The following is an 18750-nucleotide window of genomic DNA, read 5'->3' on the forward strand; positions in this document are numbered from 1 at the left end:
GGGGAAATACTAGCAATATGCAGAAACATTTGTCCACACAGCATGCAATAATTTTGGAGGAATGTCACGTTTCTGATGTGCTACGGAGTGACGATAACGTGGCTAACAGCAGTGCGGCTAACGTTAGCGCTCCTCCAGACCCTGTCTATTGTGTGTTTATTGTTTGTGCCATTTGTTTCGTTGCGTAAACCAGATTTCACCAATACTCCATTTCCATCCATTTAATTTAGAGGATGATGACGTTCAGAGTCAGACTGGTTCAGAGGCTGGTAGTCGCTCTGGGACAGAGGCTGCAGCGAGTACTTCTTGTGCTGCACACTTCTAGCCCCTCCATTCACCCAGGCAGGGAAGAGTAAAATGACCGAGGCGAGGGTAAACGAATGTCACCGAGCAGTGACTAGTTTGTCTGACATGCCAGCTAAAGTAAAATGTCAAAGTTGCATGTTGTCATTCTAACCACTGGTTCTGTTTCATTCATTCCCACTATATATTTTCTATAGGGAGATGACAAAGATGCTCAACCCAAAATACAAACTGGCTTGTTAAACAAAGCCAGTTTAACAGACACTGATCCCTGCTTGGTATGGGATTGAAAAGAGCAATCTGATCTCAGAGCTGAATAAGAATACATAATTATAATGATAATAATATAAAAGAAAATTAATGTTAATAAACCCGTTTGTACTCTTTTTTTTTTTTCCTTGCCCAATGAGAATCGATAAGAGAATCGATAAGGAATCGGATCGATAGGCAGAATCGAAAATGGAATCGGAATCGCTAAAATCTTATCAATTCCCATCCCTACTCATAACATAACTGTAGGCCAACTTGCTTTGTGTTTCAAACAGTTGGGTGATGACATTCAAGTTCAAGAGCGCAGCGTCAAAGCACCTCCTTTATCTAGGCCAACTCTCGTCTTCTGCCTCTTTTGTTTTTCACCACAATATTTCTGAGTTGCACCACAGGAAGATGGCCCCCTGCTGTGACTTACACCACAGGAAGATGGCCCCCACTCTTGTTATGTGTCATTGGTTGAAGCCACTGAGTGTGGTGATAATTCTCAAAGGTGTCTTTACTGTAAAGCGCTAAAAGCGTCTGTTGTGCAGTACCTGCTTAGGGTTAGGCTGCTGCATGCGTTTACCGTTTTACCTTCAAACACTTTCTCAGGTAAGGCAGTCATATACTTTGTAATTCTCGTACGTGTTTGATGTGTGGCAGTGTGGTGTCTTTAGATTCTGATGCTTTTCATATTACAGTCTCCAAGCTTTTGTGCTCTCCAGGCTATCACTGTCAGCATGGTGACCCTGTTTGCTGTTTGCCATGTTTGTTTAGCCTAGATTAGAAGATCCTATTCGATCAATAACCTCACAAGGGAGTAAGGACGGCAACATAAGTCATTGTATTAAGGGGAGGTTAAGAGGCACTGTAGAATAGGGCTGCATGATATTTATGGTAATTATAAAAATTGACCAGTGATATATTTACACATGGTGTGATGTTAATCCAATACAGTTTCCCTCCGTAACTAATTCCCTTTTTAAGTGGTTTAAAATGTTGAAAGAATTGTGCGTTGGGGACTTGTATCCTTATCGTAATGCGTAGGATTTTCTCATATGTAGCCTATGCCAATACTGTGTATTCACAATGTCCGGTACGTTATACCTGGCAATATAATGAGTTATATTAAGTCAGTTTTTTATAGGGGTCCGCACCTCCGACCAAACTTATTTTCTCATCGCTTCTCTTTGACGAAGCCATAACCGTTGCTATGCGCTCGGCCAGACTACGTTACGGCTGCGGTTTGTCAACAATATGGCGCCGTCCGGGGTTATCGAATAAGGTCTATTGCTATTTCCTCCCACAGAGCACAAGCCAGTGCTCACTGTTTGTGGCCCCACTGAACAAACACTTGTCCGGCTGAGGAAGAGAGAGGTAGCCTTCTCTTCTCTTCTATTCTCTTCTCTTCTCTTCTCTTCTCGGTCTTTGATGTGGGGGTGACATACCCCTCTGGGTGACCCGTAAGGGGGGAAGCCCTGGGCCTCAACTTGGCTCTACCCTGCCTGCTCAGCTCAGCGTCGAGGCAGGAAGGGGGTTTGTTTCACTGCCGCTAACCTGAGATGTGTCACATTCACGTGTATTACTGTAACATACTTACACTGCGGAGAACAGTATCTACTGGTTACAATGAGTAGCGTCTTCCTGTTAACTGCACTGTGTGTGTGTGTGTGTGTGTACGTGTGTTGTGGTGAGGGGTGACTGACTGGTGGTGTAAGGGGAGGGCTTTGTGCTGAAATGCTCTGATTAAGAACACTAACAACAGGAAGAGGTCTCTTGAGGACTGTGCACTGCAAACAAAGCTCCCTGGGAGTTGAAGTGTGTGCAAATCCATCATCTCTCATTTGTTCTCTTGGATTTTTCCTCACATTTTCTTGGCCTAAACAATGGGGCCGGGCGATATAGACAAAATCAAATATCATCATGATATTTTTGATACCTCAATATCGATATTGCAACAATATTGTAGGGATGACTATTGGTGCTTTCACAAAATATTTACACAAATATTTTTGATAAATAATAATCACTAATGTGGATATGACTAAGTGGGTAAAGGCAAGTAATGGAACAGCCAGGAGCTTAGGACAGTCTGGTAAGTTCAGAAAATGACATCACTTTACTGTAATGCAGCCTTTAAAACTAGGAAAGGACAACACTTGTGCTTAATATGCTAGATTACGATATCCAAAATCTAAGATATCTAGTCTCATATCACGATATCAATATAATATCAATATATTGCCCAGCCCTACTAAACAGATACATTATTAAAGTTCAAACATAACTGATGTGAACTTTCAGCCAATACACTCTGTTTAGGTCTGTTCTGTATGTTTGTCTGAGTCTATAGTGTGTAATGTGTGTGTGAGTGATGTGTCATATAGACTACAGCTGTGAGGCTCTCACCAACACTTCACCTGTCACTGTAGCTGTAGATCATAGAACCTCAGGTGGGCAGCTGGCCAGATGACACACACACTCACACACTGGATTTGATTGCGCTCATTTTTGCGTTAACATGAACTCACAGAAAACTGAGCCTAATCAAATCCAGCTCTTAAAAAGTACTATTATACTAAAAACATTGGACGCTTGTTAATAATTCACCTTTGTGTTCATAGAGATTTGGGATAGATTTGAACTGGCAAATAGGGAAGTGGGGATTGTCTCAATGTTTGTAGTAGAGAACAACGAGAGAAGCAGCTCAACGACCACATGTTCATATTTTATGTGGGAGGAAGAACTTTTTTTTTTTTTACATTGGCTGGGTTGCTGGGTGTGGAATAGTGTCATCATATAAAAGAATGTGTGAGGGTATGAGCTATCTGCAGATGGCTGTGTGTGTGGATTCATGTTTCCAGGGTTTGTGTTGTGAAGTTGTGAGTGTGTCTCTACAAGCAACTGCAATCATGTGACACTCAATCCTGCGTGACTCACCCGTGCGGCGCACAGATTCCATAGAATGCATATGTTTGGGAAAAGCCCCTTCTTTCACTTCTCCATCTGCTCTAAGTGGTGATGAAATGGCTCCTTCCTTTCCTCTTTCCTTGTCTATTTCTCTCTCTCTCTCTCTCTGTCTCTATATGTCTCTCCCTCTCTCTCTGCCCCCCCCTCCCCTTCCCTTCTCCATGAGGCCTCTGTACTCTGCCTTCCAGAGTTGGACTGGAGGCCTCCCTCTCCTGTCCTCCCATTGGTTAGGCCAGGCCACATGGTGCTGGAGTGGGCTGTCCGCCCTGCTCTCTGGGTGTTCACATGGAATAACTATACGGCTGCAGTGGGACGAGAGCGAGGGGCCGGGAAAGACACAGAGAGAGAGGGGGAGCGAGCCCAAAATGGACATGGCTAACCTATTCAAACATTTCTTTCGTGAGTTCTCAACTTTTCCTAGTCTTCTCTTAGCTCTTCGTTTTGAAACTTTTTCTAACTTGGCTGTTGTGAAAATGGGTGTAGGGTTCTTTTGTGAAGTCTGTGCTGTTTTTTTTCTCTCTCTCACTTTGAACGACTGGTTGTCAGCAGGTTTTTTCTCTTTCTTCCTTTTTTGATTTTATACTTTGAGAAATGTTTTCTGCTTGAGGGTGTGCAAATGAGTCATATTTAGTGTGTGTGAAAGCCACTTTTTGTTTGTGCTAACATGTTGTGTTGGCAGAGAGAGAGAGGCGGTGAATCTGTGTGACTGGGTGGATATGAGAGAGAGAGAGAGAGGGTTCTGAGTATCTGTGACTGGGTGGATATGCTAACATTGTGTTGGCAGAGAGAGACAGGCTGTGAATCTGTGTGACTGGGTGGATATATGAGAGAGAGGGTTCTGAGTATCTGTGTGACTGGGTGGATAGAGAGAGAGAGGGTTCTGAGTATCTGTGTGACTGGGTGGATAGAGAGAGAGAGGGTTCTGAGTATCTGTGTGACTGGGTGGATAGAGAGAGAGAGGGTTCTGAGTATCTGTGTGACTGGGTGGATAGAGAGAGAGAGGGTTCTGAGTATCTGTGTGACTGGGTGGATAGAGAGAGAGAGGGTTCTGAGTATCTGTGTGACTGGGTCGATATGCTAACATGTTGTGTTGGCAGAGAGAGAGAGAGCGTTCTGAGTATCTGTGGCTGGGTGGATATGCTAACATATTGTGTTGGCAGAGAGAGAGAGGCTGAGTATCTGTGTGACTGGGTGGATATGCTAACATATTGTGTTGGCAGAGAGAGAGAGAGGGTTCTGAGTATCTGTGTGACTGGGTGGATATGCTAACATATTGTGTTGGCAGAGAGAGAGAGGGTTCTGAGTATCTGTGTGACTGGGTGGATATGCTAACATATTGTGTTGGCAGAGAGAGAGAGGGTTCTGAGTATCTGTGTGACTGGGTGGATATGCTAACATATTGTGTTGGCAGAGAGAGAGAGGGTTCTGAGTATCTGTGTGACTGGGTGGATATGCTAACATATTGTGTTGGCAGAGAGAGAGGGGGTTCTGAGTATCTGTGTGACTGGGTGGATATGCTAACATATTGTGTTGGCAGAGAGAGAGAGGGTTCTGAGTATCTGTGTGACTGGGTGGATAATGCTAACATATTGTGTTGGCAGAGAGAGAGAGGCTGAGTATCTGTGTGAGCGGCTGCAGACTGGGTGGATATGCTGCTTTTGAAAAGCCTTCTGCTGAGCCCAAGCCTGTAATTGCCTCAGCACTCATTCTCTCCCTCTGTCTCTTTCTTTTAACACACACACACACACACACACACACACACACACACACACACACACACACACACACACACACACACACACACACACATACACACATACACACACATACGGTAATCCTACTCCATTTTTTCCTCCTTCTTAGTGAGTGGGCCGCAACTCACTGGATTACATTATCATGCTTGAAGAACCCCCCCCCTCTCTCCGCCCTGTTTAGGAATATCTCAAGACATAGCCAAAGCCTGTTTTCTTTTATGCTAGCCTCAGGGCGGGCTAGCTAGCTCTGGGAGGGTCCCCCCGCTCCCTGTAATGAGCAACAGTGGAAGGGACGCGGGGTGTTCATGTAGAACACTGTACAGTGAAGAGAAGTGGGGTGTTCATGTAGAACACTGTACAGTGAAGAGAAGTGGGGTGTTCATGTAGAACACTGTACAGTGAAGAGAAGTGGGGTGTTCATGTAGAACACTGTAGTCATTGTGGGGAGAGGAGAGGAGAAACGGGTGCTGATTGATGGGGCGACGAGGCTCCTCGCCCGGTTATCACAGGAATGTCGTTACCCGGGCAGATACTTTACAGCCACACTGACACCGCGCCGCTGTACTCTAATCTCACCTTGTAACTGTTGAGTGGCGTCCTCTGCCTCTGTCCATCTCCACTACCTGTGGGCCTGTGTGCTCGCTGACTGGCACCACTCTGTGTCCATCTCCACTACCTGTGGGCCTGTGTGCTCGCTGACTGGCACCACTCTGTGTCCATCTCCACTACCTGTGGGCCTGTGTGCTCGCTGACTGGCACCACTCTGTGTCCATCTCCACTACCTGTGGGCCTGTGTGCTCGCTGACTGGCACCACTCTGTGTCCATCTCCACTACCTGTGGGCCTGTGTGCTCGCTGACTGGCACCACTCTGTGTCGTCCAAGGACCTTATCCACCTTATTTTTGGCGGCCATTTTTGCCTGATCTGCCTGATGGGTGCTTCTTCCGGTGTGATCCTCCCAGCCTTGTTGCTGACAGCTTGACACCCGTCTGGGCGAACGGAGCAAATCACTAATCAGGTCCACCTTGGCAAAAATCTCGTCGATAAATATCCCTTTTAAGAGCACAGTACATTCATGGGTAATCGCCTGCTGTGGCTAATATTAGCCGCTAGTTATGTTACATGGCAGTAAAAACGCCACTGAATGACCAAATTGATATAACTTTTAACCATTTCGAGTAACACTGTTTCCATACGGATCACCAGCGTTAGTTTGTTGTTTATAACGTGGCTATATTCATAACGTTTTCTATCTCGGATGCGTTATTTCGAATCGCACATAGGTTACGCCTGGCGCAACCTATGTGGGTTTCAGGACGAAACAGTCTCGAGCCACTAACGTCATCTTAAGAGCACAATATTCCTGGAATGCAAGTTTAACTAAACAGTTACATGTCCTCTGCATTCTACAAAAAATTAAGATATTACGGGTTGTTTTATTTTGTATGTTACATACTTATTGACCAAGTTATGTTCAATTCAGCCAGGGTACAAGAGACTGAGTGTAGGCGGCCATCTTTTCAAATCAAGTAGAATACCATTTAGGAAATGGCAAGCTGCAACAATAAGTCACGTTAAACCGGACCTTGTACGCACAATTATTTTTTACAGTGGGGCATTCAAAAATAAGGTGGATAGGAAGAGAAACCGGCCTCTGGTCATGAGCTAACAAACCTTTTGCTTGTGTCAACTTCAGAGCCATTTGTCTCTCTCTCTCTCTCTCTCTACCTCTCTCTCTCTCTGTGTCTCTCTCTCCCTCCCTCTCTCTCTGTCGCTCTCTCTCTGCCTCTCTCTCTCTCTCTGCCTCTCTCTCTCTCTCTGTCGCTCTCTCCCTCTCTCTCCCTTTCCCTCCCTCTGTTTTCCTGTCTTGGCCTCCCCAGTGAGCGGAAGCTCTAATTTGAGCCACATTTCTCCCAGAGTTTTGGAGAGGACCGTGGAGCAGAGAGGAAGTAGGAAGTTGAATCATTGTTGAGCGTCTGTCTGTTGGTCTTTCTGGGTGTGTGTGTGTGTGTGTGTGTGTGTGTGTGTGTGTGTGTGTGTGTGTGTGTCATGCTCTCCCTCTTCTCAAACTTGTGTGTTTTTCTCCAAAGCTGTTCCCAGAGAAAATAAGCAGAATACTGTTGTGATTTTAGGAAACTGGTGGGAGAGTTTTCTCAACTTTGTTTTGTTTTGCCCCTCTAAAGCCATCCAGCCATCTTTGTTTTCCCGTGTCTTCTGCCATTAGGAATTGCACAAGAGGAAGTGAGTGATGGCTGGCCTGGCTGAAGAGTAGCCAGCCCACTGAGCCCAGTGCCATAAACATGTTTGTAGAACAGCAGAGTGGAAACAGGACAGCTCCCTTTTGTCTGTTGAACTTGCTCTGAGTTTCAGAATGAACGTTCTGCTTAGCTCTCTAGAAGCTAGCAATAGCTTACTGTTGAAGGCTCTGTAGAATTAGTTGGTGTTGGATGTGTGAATATGTAGCCAAGAAGGAACAGAGAAAGTGGAAGCAAGCAAGCTCAAAGTCAAAATAGTGATCAATAGTGGAAAAAGGAGCTTCTTGGTTTCTTTTTAGAGAACAATGTAATGCAGAAGTGTTGGTACACAGGTAACCTGCACAGGTTTACAATACAATGTACAACTTCAAAAAATAGGAGACACGGGCAAAAAAAACGCAACGCGTTTAAATATACTTGCCTATTTGTATCTGGTGTGCCAGCATATTTCTGTATCATCTGAATTTTGAGTTCATATTGGCAATGGGCAGCTGATATGTTAACATTACATTACGTCATTTAGCAGACACGTTTGTCCAAAGCGACTTACAATATCACATTTTGTCAACCGTACAGAAAACAACTATGCAACACAATCAATGACAGCTAAGACATGACGTGACTACTAGAATAGCACCATGTAGGAAGTAGTTTGAGAAGAAATAAGTAACATGTAGCATTAGAAGAAAAGAAGAGAAGGAATAATTTTTTATTTTTTTATTTTATTTTGTTAAGCCCCCCCACACATGATCTGTGGTAAAACAGCTGTGTGCCCGGTGCCCGCTGTGCTGTTGTTTTCCTATGGGGGCAGAGCGGTGTCTCCCAACCATGTGCCAGCGCTACCCTGGGCATCATGCACTGCTTGAATTTGCCACCTTGCGCTGCGCTCAGAGTTCAAATTGTTTCAACTTTGACCTACCGTAAATTTCGGACTATAAGCTGCGGCTTTTTCCCTGTTTTTTGGCCCCTGCGGCTTATATAACGGTGTGGCTTATCTATGGATTTTTTCAGCAAAAATAAAAATAAAAAACGGAATTCTCTCTTCTTTAGCACTCTTTCTAACTATAAATCCACTTCTGTTTTAATTTCCTCTCTTGCCCTCTTTTCACCACACCGTGGACACTGTGTGCACTGTAAAAAAAAACACAGGTGGTGTTGTGTTATGTTGTTTTGTTGAAATGTTAATAAATGGGAGCTTCCTCAAACAGCCATCTCTTTCCCGACAATCCCCTCTTGGCACAATTTAAAAAAAAAAAAAAAAAAAAAAAAACATTAAAACACCTGCGGCTTATAGTCCGGTGCGGCTTATATATGTAACAAACAGGCAATTTTGCTGCTGCGGCTTATACTCCGGTGCGGCTTATAGTGCGGAAATTACGGTAATTGCCGTTGAGCTTTCTCCGCTCTACCTCGCGGTGAGAGAAGAGAAGATGGCTTATGTGAAGGCAGCTTCACAGTAGAAAGATCATTCCAGTGTGCTTGCAACTTTGTAACTGATCATGTGCTCAAAATGTCAGACTCACATTTCACTGTGATTTCTCTACTTGACTGAAGTGTTGGTCCAGCTCATTGTAAAAGACTTTCCCTTAGAATCTATTAACAGCCTTGCTTGATTAAAACGCATTAAGATTTCAGAGCTGAAGTTAATATTGGCTGGAATTAATGAGACCACGCGTTTGTTTTGCTCTCAGGAAGGGTTGTGCTTGGCATACTCTCTGAAGGCAGTCAAACCCAAATGAAGAGCTCTCTCCTCTCCTGTCCTGCTGCTTCTCCTCTCCTCTCCCTCCCTGCCTCTCCTCTCCTCCTGCCTCTCCTCTCCTCTCCCTATCCCCTGCCTCTCCCTCTCCTCTCCCTCCCTGCTTCTCCTCTCCTCTCCCTCCCTGCCTCTCCCTCTCCTCTCCCTATCCCCTGCCTCTCCTCTCATCTGCCACTCCTCTCCCCTGCCTCTCGTCTGCCACTCCTCTCCTCTCCCTATCCCCTGCCTCTCCTCTCATCTGCCACTCCTCTCCCCTGCCTCTCGTCTGCCACTCCTCTCCTCTCCCTATCCCCTGCCTCTCCTCTCCCCTGCCTCTCCTCTCCCTATCCCCTGCCTCTCCTCTCCCTATCCCCTGCCTCTCCTCTCCCTATCGCCTGCCTCTCCTCTCCCTATCCCCTGCCTCTCCTCTCCCTATCCCCTGCCTCTCCTCTCCCTATCCTCTCCCTCTCCTCTCCCTATCCCCTGCCTCTCCTCTCCCTATCCCCTGCCTCTCCTCTCCCTATCCCCTGTCTCTCCTCTCCCTATCCCCTGCCTCTCCTCTCCCTATCCCCTGCCTCTCCTCTCCCTCTCCTCTCCCTATCCCCTGCCTCTCCTCTCCCTCTCCTCTCCCTATCCCCTGCCTCTCCTCTCCCTATCCCCTGCCTCTCCTCTCCCTATCCCCTGTCTCTCCTCTCCCTATCCCCTGCCTCTCCTCTCCCTATCCCCTGCCTCTCCTCTCCCTATCCCCTGCCATCTCATCTGCCACTCCTCTCCTCTGCCACTCCTCTCCCCTGCCTCTCCCTATCCCCTGCCTCTCCTCTCCCTCTCTTCTCCCTATCCCCTGCCTCTCCTCTCCCTATCCCCTGCCTCTCCTCTCCCTCTCCTCTCCCTATCCCCTGCCTCTCCTCTCCCCTGCCTCTCCTCTCCCTCTCCTCTCCCTATCCCCTGCCTCTCCTCTCCCTCTCCTCTCCCTATCCCCTGCCTCTCCTCTCCCTCTCCTCTCCCTATCCCCTGCCTCTGCTCTCCCTATCCCCTGCCTCTCCTCTCCCTATCCCCTGCCTCTCCTCTCCTATCCCCTGCCTCTCCTCTCCCTATCCCCTGCCTCTCCTCTCCTCTCCCCTGCCTCTCCTCTCCCCCTGCCTCTCCTCTCCCCCTGCCTCTCATCTCGTCTCGTCTCAGACTGATAGCTGTGCAGGAAACACACGGCGCTCTTTCAACTTCAGCCGTCTGAGACATCAAAAGCAGCCAGCCATCAGTCAGCCATGTTGGCAGCACTGACTTGATTGAAGCTGCCGTCTTAAGAAGGCAGCCTCCACCAACCCAACTGTAGAATGTGCCAACTCACTCTTGTGTTCATGCTTCCTGTCCCTTTCCTCCACAGCCCAGACTGTTGGTAGCTTTCAGTATGGAAGTCACCTTCTAAACACCATGTGGCTGAGGGCTGCCATGTTGGCTATCCACTGCTTATAGCCATGTGTGTGACACATGGCTGTCAGACTTCACATTTCCATTGACGTATTGGAACCTTTGGAGAGTCCTGTACTTACTGTCTCCCCAGTGACTGACTGACTCAAGCTACATGATCATTAAGTGACTGACTGACTCAAGCTACATGATCATTAAGGCAACTGCGCTAAAATTGCAATTAGGTTATGACAAAGTGACTAGCTCAGGACAAAGTGACTAGCTCAGGACAAAGTGACTAGCTCAGGACAAAGTGACTAGCTCAGGACAATGTGACTAGCTCAGGACAAAGTGACTAGCTCAGGACAAAGTGACTAGCTCAGGACAAAGTGACTAGCTCAGGACATTGCTCGAGCCAAGCGTTGATTATTAGGCAAGCTAGACTTGTACTTTGGCCTCAAGCTGACGACCAGCAGCACATTTATGACTTGAATGTTTCTTCTGGTCAACAAGCCGTCTCTCTGCTTGCTGAACTTGGTGAAAGGATGGCAGTGTTGAAGCAGGGGATGTGCTGCACTGTCAGACAGACAGGCTGACGCGGGGTGTTGGCGTCCGCAGAGGAAGAGCCCTGGAATGGAGGAAAGCGGTGGGGTCGAGAGGGCCGCGGCAGACAATGGACAGCCAGCCAGCGTAGGCAGGCCCGCGTTAAAAACAAAACTACTTCCTGTCTGTCACCGCTGGCTGGCCGAAGAAACTGCCCAGCACTTTCTTCACCTCCCGCTGCTTCACCTCATCCGTAACAAAAAAGTGAACTTTTTGGAGCGGTAAATATGTAGAAGTGTTAGTCCATTGTCGTCATTTTCACTGATTTACCGCCATCTGACGCAACGCGGTTTCCTTCCTGAGCATCCTCCTCTCAGGAAACGCACAGGAAACGGCGTCCTGACGTCGAAAGAATTTCCAGCACACAATGCTTTTAGTTTTCCTCCAGTTTAAATGGCTTTCCCAAGGAGCTGCTAAGAAGCAGGATGGTTTGTGGATTTTGGTGGAAGCACTGGGTTACTGTGTGTCTGTGTGTGTGTGTGTGTGTGTGTGTGTGTGTGTGTGTGTGTGTGTGTGTGTGTACAATAGATACACTAGATAGTATTTAGGCCTAACTTCAGATGGATGGATCAAGTATGGGAAATGAGAGACAGGATCGTGCTTAGGCGAGTAAGAGGTGCTCCTCCAGTCTGCATAATAACGTTATACACAATGTTAACCTCTTCTTTGTATTGGCCGGCCAATATGCCTTTTTCACCTCAACCATTTTGTGTCTAAAATGCAATAAGTAACACAGGTGCAACCAAAACATTAGCGAGGGCCCCGGCACTGGAACACCTAAGTGGATTGGAAGTTGGAAACCCTCATGTTTTGCTTGCACTTGTGTTACTTCCTGCCTTTTAGACACAAAATGGCTGCTGGTGAAAAAGGTCAATACACTTCCTGTGCATTGACGCTTAATATAAACTGAGTTGAAAACTGCTTTGTTTTATTTACTTTATTGCACTTGGCAGACGCCTTTGTCCAAAGCGACTTACAACATCACATCTCATCAGAATACACAAGAAATACAACATCACATCTCATCAGAATACACAAGAAATAACACAGAACAATTGAAAGTAATAAATATAAGAACGTAGTGTAGTAAAAAGCATGTAATACAATCAATAAGAGTCAAGTATCTTGGTCTATCATGAACTAGAGTAACACATTATGGGGATACAAATAATGTAAAAAATAGTCAGGGGCGTAGCTAGCAGCATGTGAGTGTTTTAAGAAATGGTTAAGATTCAGAAAGGCCCAGGTGTAGGCCGAAGAGGTGGGTTTTTAGTCTCCGACGGAAAATTGCCAGTGACTCGGCCATTCTGATCGAGGGGGGAAGCTCATTCCACCACTGAGGAGCCAGTGAGGAAAAAAGTTGTGATCGGGACAAGCGACCTCCGGGCCCATGTAGTGATGGAGGGGCAAGGCGAGGTGGACCGGTAGAGGAGCGGAGGGAGCGATGCAAAGTTTGGAAACTTACCAAAGATTGCAGATAAGGCGGGGCTGACCGGTGGACTGACCGGTAGGCCAGCACCAGTGTCTTGAACCTGATGCGTGCCTGGATGGGAAGCCAGTGCAGGTCGCAAAAAAGGGGAGTGACATGTGAAAATTTAGGTAAGTTAAACACCAGACGGGCTGCAGCGTTTTGGATAAGCTGAAGGGGTCGGATGGCCGAGGCAGGTAGCCCGGCCAACAGAACGTTGCAGTAGTCTAGACGCGAGCTGACAAGCGCCTGGACCAATAGTTGGGTCGCCTCTTTAGTGAGGAATGGACGGATTTTTCGAATGTTATAAAGTGAAAGCCTACAGGCACGGGCAGTCGCTGCGATAAAGGCTGAATAGGATAACTGATGATCTAGAAACACCCCGAGGTTTTTAACTGTTGGAGAAGGGAGTACCGTAGTGTTGTCAATATGGATGGAGAGGTCTGTGATAGGGCAGTCCTTTCCAGGGAGGAACAGTAGCTCAGTTTTGGCAAGATTCAATTTGAGGTGGTGTGCAGTCATCCAAGTGACGATGTCTCTGAGGCAGGCGGCTAAACGTGATTCTATTTGGGTGTCGGAGGGGGGGAAAGAGAGGAAGAGTTGAGTGTCATCAGCATAACAATGGTAGGAGAAGCCGTGGGATGAAATGACATGACCGAGGGATCTGATATATAGGAGAAAGAGGAAAGGGCCCAGGACTGAGCCTTGGGGTACTCCTGTGTTGAGGGTGCATGCTCTGGAGAGTGCCCCACGCCATGTGATCTGGTATGAGCGGTTAGAGAGGTAGGAGGTGAACCAAGACAAAGCGGATCCAGAAATGCCTAGGTCTGAGAGAGTGGAAAGAAGTATTTTGTGATTAACTGTGTCGAAGGCGGCAGATAGGTCGAGCAGGACAAGGACAGAGGAGAGGGATGAGGATTTGGCAGTGTGGAGGGCATGAGTGACGGAGAGGAGAGCTGTCTCAGTGGAGTGGGAGGCCTTGAAGCCAGACTGTAGTGGATCGAGGAGTTTATTCTGAGCGAGGTAGAGAGAGAGTTGTTCCGCGACTGCTCGCTCAAGGGTCTTTGAGATAAATGACAGGAGTGAAACGGGTCGGTAATTTTGAACAGCAGTATGGTCAAGGGAGGGTTTCTTAAGAAGTGGTTTTACTCTGGCAATTTTGAGAGGTGCAGGAACAAGACCGGTGGACAGAGAGGAGTTGATAAATGACGTGAGAAACGGAGATAAGTCAGCAGAGATGGTTTGGAGTAGGGAGGAGGGGATAGGATCCAGGGGGCAGGAGGTGGGACGGTTGGACCTGACAAGTTTAAGGACGTCTTCAGGGGAGAGGGGAGAGAAGGAGGCAAAGCCTGTGGCAGGAAACAGAGAGTCATATTTAGGAGTATTGCTGTTAGTGGCTGGAGGGGGGAAAGAAGCGCTGATGTCCTCAACCTTTTTGGAGAAGAAGGTCATGAACTCATCAACAGAGAGGGAGGAAGGAGGGGGAGGGGAGGGAGGGTTAAGGAGAGGAAAAGGTGGAGAACAGTTTACCGGGGTTTGAGGCGGAGGATTGAATTTCGGAAATGAAAAAAGAAGATTTAGCAGAGGTGACAGCAGTGGTGAAGTTGGACAGGGTGAGATGGTATGCAGATAGATCTATGGGGTCTTGTGATTTCCGCCATTTTCTTTCCGCTGCTCTAAGCTCAGTTCGATGGAATCGTAGAGCCTCAGACAGCCAAGGTGCAGGGGGAATGGATCGAGCCGGTTTTGAGATGAGGGGACAGAGAGAGTCAAGAGCGGAGGAGAGGGAGGAGAGAAGAGTAGTGGAAGCCTCATCCGTGGGTAAGAGAGAGAAGAGTTCAGCTGAGGGAAGGAGGGAGAGGACAGCAGAGGAGAGGGCTGTGGGTGAGAGGGATTTTATATTGCGTCGGGTGGTAATGTAATGAGACGGTAATGGGAGGGGTTTGGGGAGGGAGATGGGAAGGGAGAAGGTTATGAAATGGTGATCGGATACCGGGAGAGGGGTAACTGAGAAGTTGGAAGTGATGCAGGAACGGGTGAAGACCAGGTCGAGGATGTTCCCCGCCTTATGAGTGGGCGGAGAAAAAGAGAGGGAGAGGTCAAAAGACGCGAAAAAGTTGAGAAAGAGGGGAGATTGCATGGTTGCTGGCAGGATATTAAAATCGCCAAGCAGGATCAGTGGTGTGCCATCTTCTGGAAATATGGAGAGAAGAGTATCTAATTCGTCCAGGAAAATTCCAAGATGGCGGTTTAAATCTACACTGTCAGGCAATACCTGCCGTATTTGAATTTTGTGGAAGTGAACATATTGGTAAGCCACAGGAAATGTACTACCCCCCATTGGGGTTTCAACCAAAATGGTGTGTATTTTTAGATTGTCACTTTTAGCCTACAGTACTACTCTGTTGAGTATGTAACCCAGGAATATTCATCTGTTGTCTGTCACATATCGTTTATGCCAGTCTTAATGGAATTTGTTATTTGCAGGGCTCCAGACTTACTTTCTACACTAGGTGCACCAGTGCAGCTTACCTTTTTAATTTAGGTGCACCAGCACATAATTTAGGTGCGCCCAATTTTTTCACCAAGCCTTTTGGCACCACAATAATACATTTTAAGCATTACGTTCTTTGTCATTTTGTATACATATTGGTAATTTCTTAAAGTGAAACACTCAAAGATTTTCATGTACATGTCTGGTAAGTCACTATCACCAACTGAGTTAACACAATGGGGATTAAGCCTATGGCCCATTGATGGAAGCCTTTGCATTTTAAGTATTGCAGCATTTATGAACTGGGTGTCTGTGGTGAGATTATCACCTTACATTAGTTGAAAAAGTTAATAGCACATAAATAATTTTAAGGACACAATGATTAATCTCTGATACATTACAATTGAGTTCAATTCAAGCTACCGTATTCTCATGATGCACCATGAATTTCTTACCAGAATGACTCAGCTCATTGGCTATTGTTGTCATTAAATTATCATTAAACATTTATTTAGTCACATTATGTAATGATTGGTGATCGTGATTGTGAACGTTCACGTTACTGTGTGATTAGTGTAGTAACATATCCCACAGTGTGCTGTGAAATCACTGAACAGAGTAGGCTATCAGCAGAGTCTCGCTGGCCAGCCTCCTCTCCCTTCCATGAGAGTCGTCTGGCTGCACGGAAACGGGCTACTGGGATAAGCCCTCCCTTGGTCTACAGCTGCTCCCCATTGGAGCGACTGTTTCAGTCGCGGCCGGATGTCCGCTCCCGGCTTATTACAAGCTCTGTCATTGGCTCCGACCATGTCAATCAGAGTGGCTTCCGCTCCCTCCTCCCTGTGTGTCGCTGTAAACGGTGCCCTGCCGCCTCAGTGAAAACAACAACGCTAACTAGCTAGCAAGCTAACGGCAGAAACCTACACGCTAGCTCGTTGCTACATGCTGAAAATGGCAAGTTGGATTGTTGGAAACTATTTTCCAAGGGCACTGCCGCCAGGCGCCGCCCATCGCAATCCCACAATGGAGACCTGCGGTGTCAGACTCTTCTCACGGCAGGGAGGGGAGGCTGGCCAGCGAGACTAGCAGATAGCTGCTCTTACAGACAGCATAGCCATATTGTCAACACCACATTTTAGCGATCTTGAATTACATGTTCGGTAACGTTATTCCCATAATTTGCTTGATAGTTATAGTTAGCGGGATGCTAGCTAACATTAGCAATGCTAACATTAGACGCTAAGATGTCAATGTCATGCCAGCCAGCTAACGTTAGCCAGAAGTCAACTCAGACTAGCTTTGTCTCCGGCGTATAAAACAATCGTCTGACAATGAGTCCGGTCACACCAGGGATCTGGATAGCTGGCTGCAGACAGTCGGATTTAAAAAATAAAACTATTCTGCACAAGTCTAAAGCACTCGGAAGCAATTGAAAATGTTCTCTTTTTTTTTTGTATTTCCCCATCTTTCTGTGTGTGTGCCTGTCTGCCTGATGAGGGGGGAGAGATTGGCATAGCAAGGCACGCGGTGGCACAAGAGCGGGGCGGTAGAGAGAGAAAAAAGACACTACAAATTCCCAGGTGCACCGGTGCGCCCTATAAAAATATTTAGGCGTAGGCGCACTGGCAGATTTTAAGGTGGGAAAATGCATGTAAATAGGCACACTCTGGAGCCCTGATTTGACTTCTTTTTTCTCAATATGTATATTATTTGTTTGCACATTGTGGTCAGTCTATTGTGAGCATGACTACGAGTTGCTGAAATGGTAAATGGATGGATGATGGTAAATGGACTGCATTTATATAGCGCTTTTATCCAAAGCACTTTACAATGTGCCTACATTCACCCATTCACACACCGAAGGCGGCAAGCTGCCACGCAGGGTGCTAAAAAAAAAAAGGAGATAATGTTTCTTTCCCTATTTCTCTTCACTCTGTCTTTGTGCAAATGTCAAAAGGCTTCCTGAAGCTTGATGCTCTGACTGGCTGCTGTGCGGGCTCCTTTCACTTTCGATGACGTGTTTGGACACAATTGACACATTGTATTGTTGCCTACAATCCCCCTCAAGTGCTCTTGCTTTGGTATAGGTGCCAGTCCTGGGTGGCATGGTGGCCTACTCGCAAGAGGGAGTATGTGGCATAACTAAAGGTTATAGAAAGAAGAGGAAGTCCGCACACTGTTGACGCTCCAGCGACCACAATTTTATTTAAGGCTCACACAACGTTTCGACCCCTTCGGGTCTTCATCAGGTATGAAGAGTGCAGACATAGGCAGGTTAAAATAGGGAGCAAACAATCAAGTCCCAGCTGTGTCGGGGATAATGGACACACCCCCCCATCTTAAGGGGACAGGCTACAAACAGTATAATGAGTAGAAAAATAGAAATTCATTCATTTTAGTGACATAATGTAATGACATAATGCAGCACAATACAGTTTTAAGAGGCAAAAGAGCCAATGGACTAATTATAGGCAGTACATGGGTGTTTTTGGGATCCCAAAAAAGACACATTAGGAATAGAGCAATCATTTACAGGCTCCAAATAGACATCACTCAAGGCCTAGATGCACAGATCAAATAAGTGAACAAGTACACAAATATGGTACCATAGGGAAGGCATAGACAAAAAGACAGTATAATAAAAATAGAAAAATTAAAAGTTAAAAGACAATTTTTACGGAGATGTGCGTGCTTCCCTTTTTGTTCTGAGCATAACTAAAGGTTCCCAGCTTCAATCTCTATAACAACCAGAAGTGTCCTTGAGCAAGGCACTGAAGCCCTACTTGCTCAATCGCTGCAAGTTATTTGAATAAAGCCTCAGCTAAATGCCTACATTGTAATTGTAGAGGAAAGTAGTAGGGGTGTAAAGGTTCACAAAATACGGTTGGGTTCGATACAACACAAGTGGGGACACGGTTTGGTACGTTTTCGATACAGCAAAAAAATACCAATTTCCTTGATTTTAAATTTTGTAATTGATTTTACTTATTTATTTTATTTTCACAGTCTAGTTTTTTATGCCTCCGCCGGCGATAGCCAGGCCGGAGGCATTATGGATCCGGGTTGTCCGTCCCTACGTACGTACGGCTGTCCGTCCGTCCGTACGAGGTTCGTTAACGCGATATCTGAGGAACGCCTGGACGGAATTTCATCAAATTTGCCTCAAACATCGACTTAGACTCAAGGATGATCTGATTAGATTTTGGTGGTCAAAGGTCAAAGGTCGAGGTCACTGTGACCTCTCCAACGCCATTTTCAAGCTTGTTAACGCGATATCTCAGGAATGCCTTGACGGAATTTAATCAAACTTGTCTTAAACATCGACTTGGACTCAAGGATGAACTGATTAGATTTTGGTGGTCAAAGGTCAAAGGTCAAGGTCACTGTGACCTCTCAAACGCCATTTTCAAGCTTGTTAACGCGATATCTCAGGACTGCCTTGACGAAATTTAATCAAACTTGTCTCAAACATCGACTTGGACTCAAGGATGAACTGATTAGATTTTGGTGGT

At 46.4% G+C, this 18750-nt stretch overlaps 1 protein-coding gene across 4 annotated transcripts in view; it reads left to right on the forward strand.

Annotated features, from left to right (window-relative positions):
* nck1b (NCK adaptor protein 1b) overlaps nt 1–18750 on the forward strand; it is a 52533-nt gene that overhangs the window by 20719 nt on the left and 13064 nt on the right. Inside the window, exon 1 of one of the 4 annotated variants that reach the window (XM_083632207.1) lies at nt 1058–1167. The exons of 2 other annotated variants lie outside the window; for them this stretch is intronic. Coding sequence is in view for 1 of the 2 variants with exons in the window: in XM_083632206.1 (XP_083488332.1) it covers nt 3891–3924 (34 nt within the window). In the remaining variant the exon portion in view is untranslated. Of the gene's footprint in view, nt 1–1057; nt 1168–3823; nt 3925–18750 lie in introns of those variants that run through there. One more of the 4 variants, XM_083632206.1, reaches the window with a different exon arrangement.

This window comes from Poromitra crassiceps (assembly GCF_964638095.1).
Source record: "Poromitra crassiceps genome assembly, chromosome: 2".
NCBI classification, from domain to species: Eukaryota; Metazoa; Chordata; class Actinopteri; order Beryciformes; family Melamphaidae; genus Poromitra; species Poromitra crassiceps.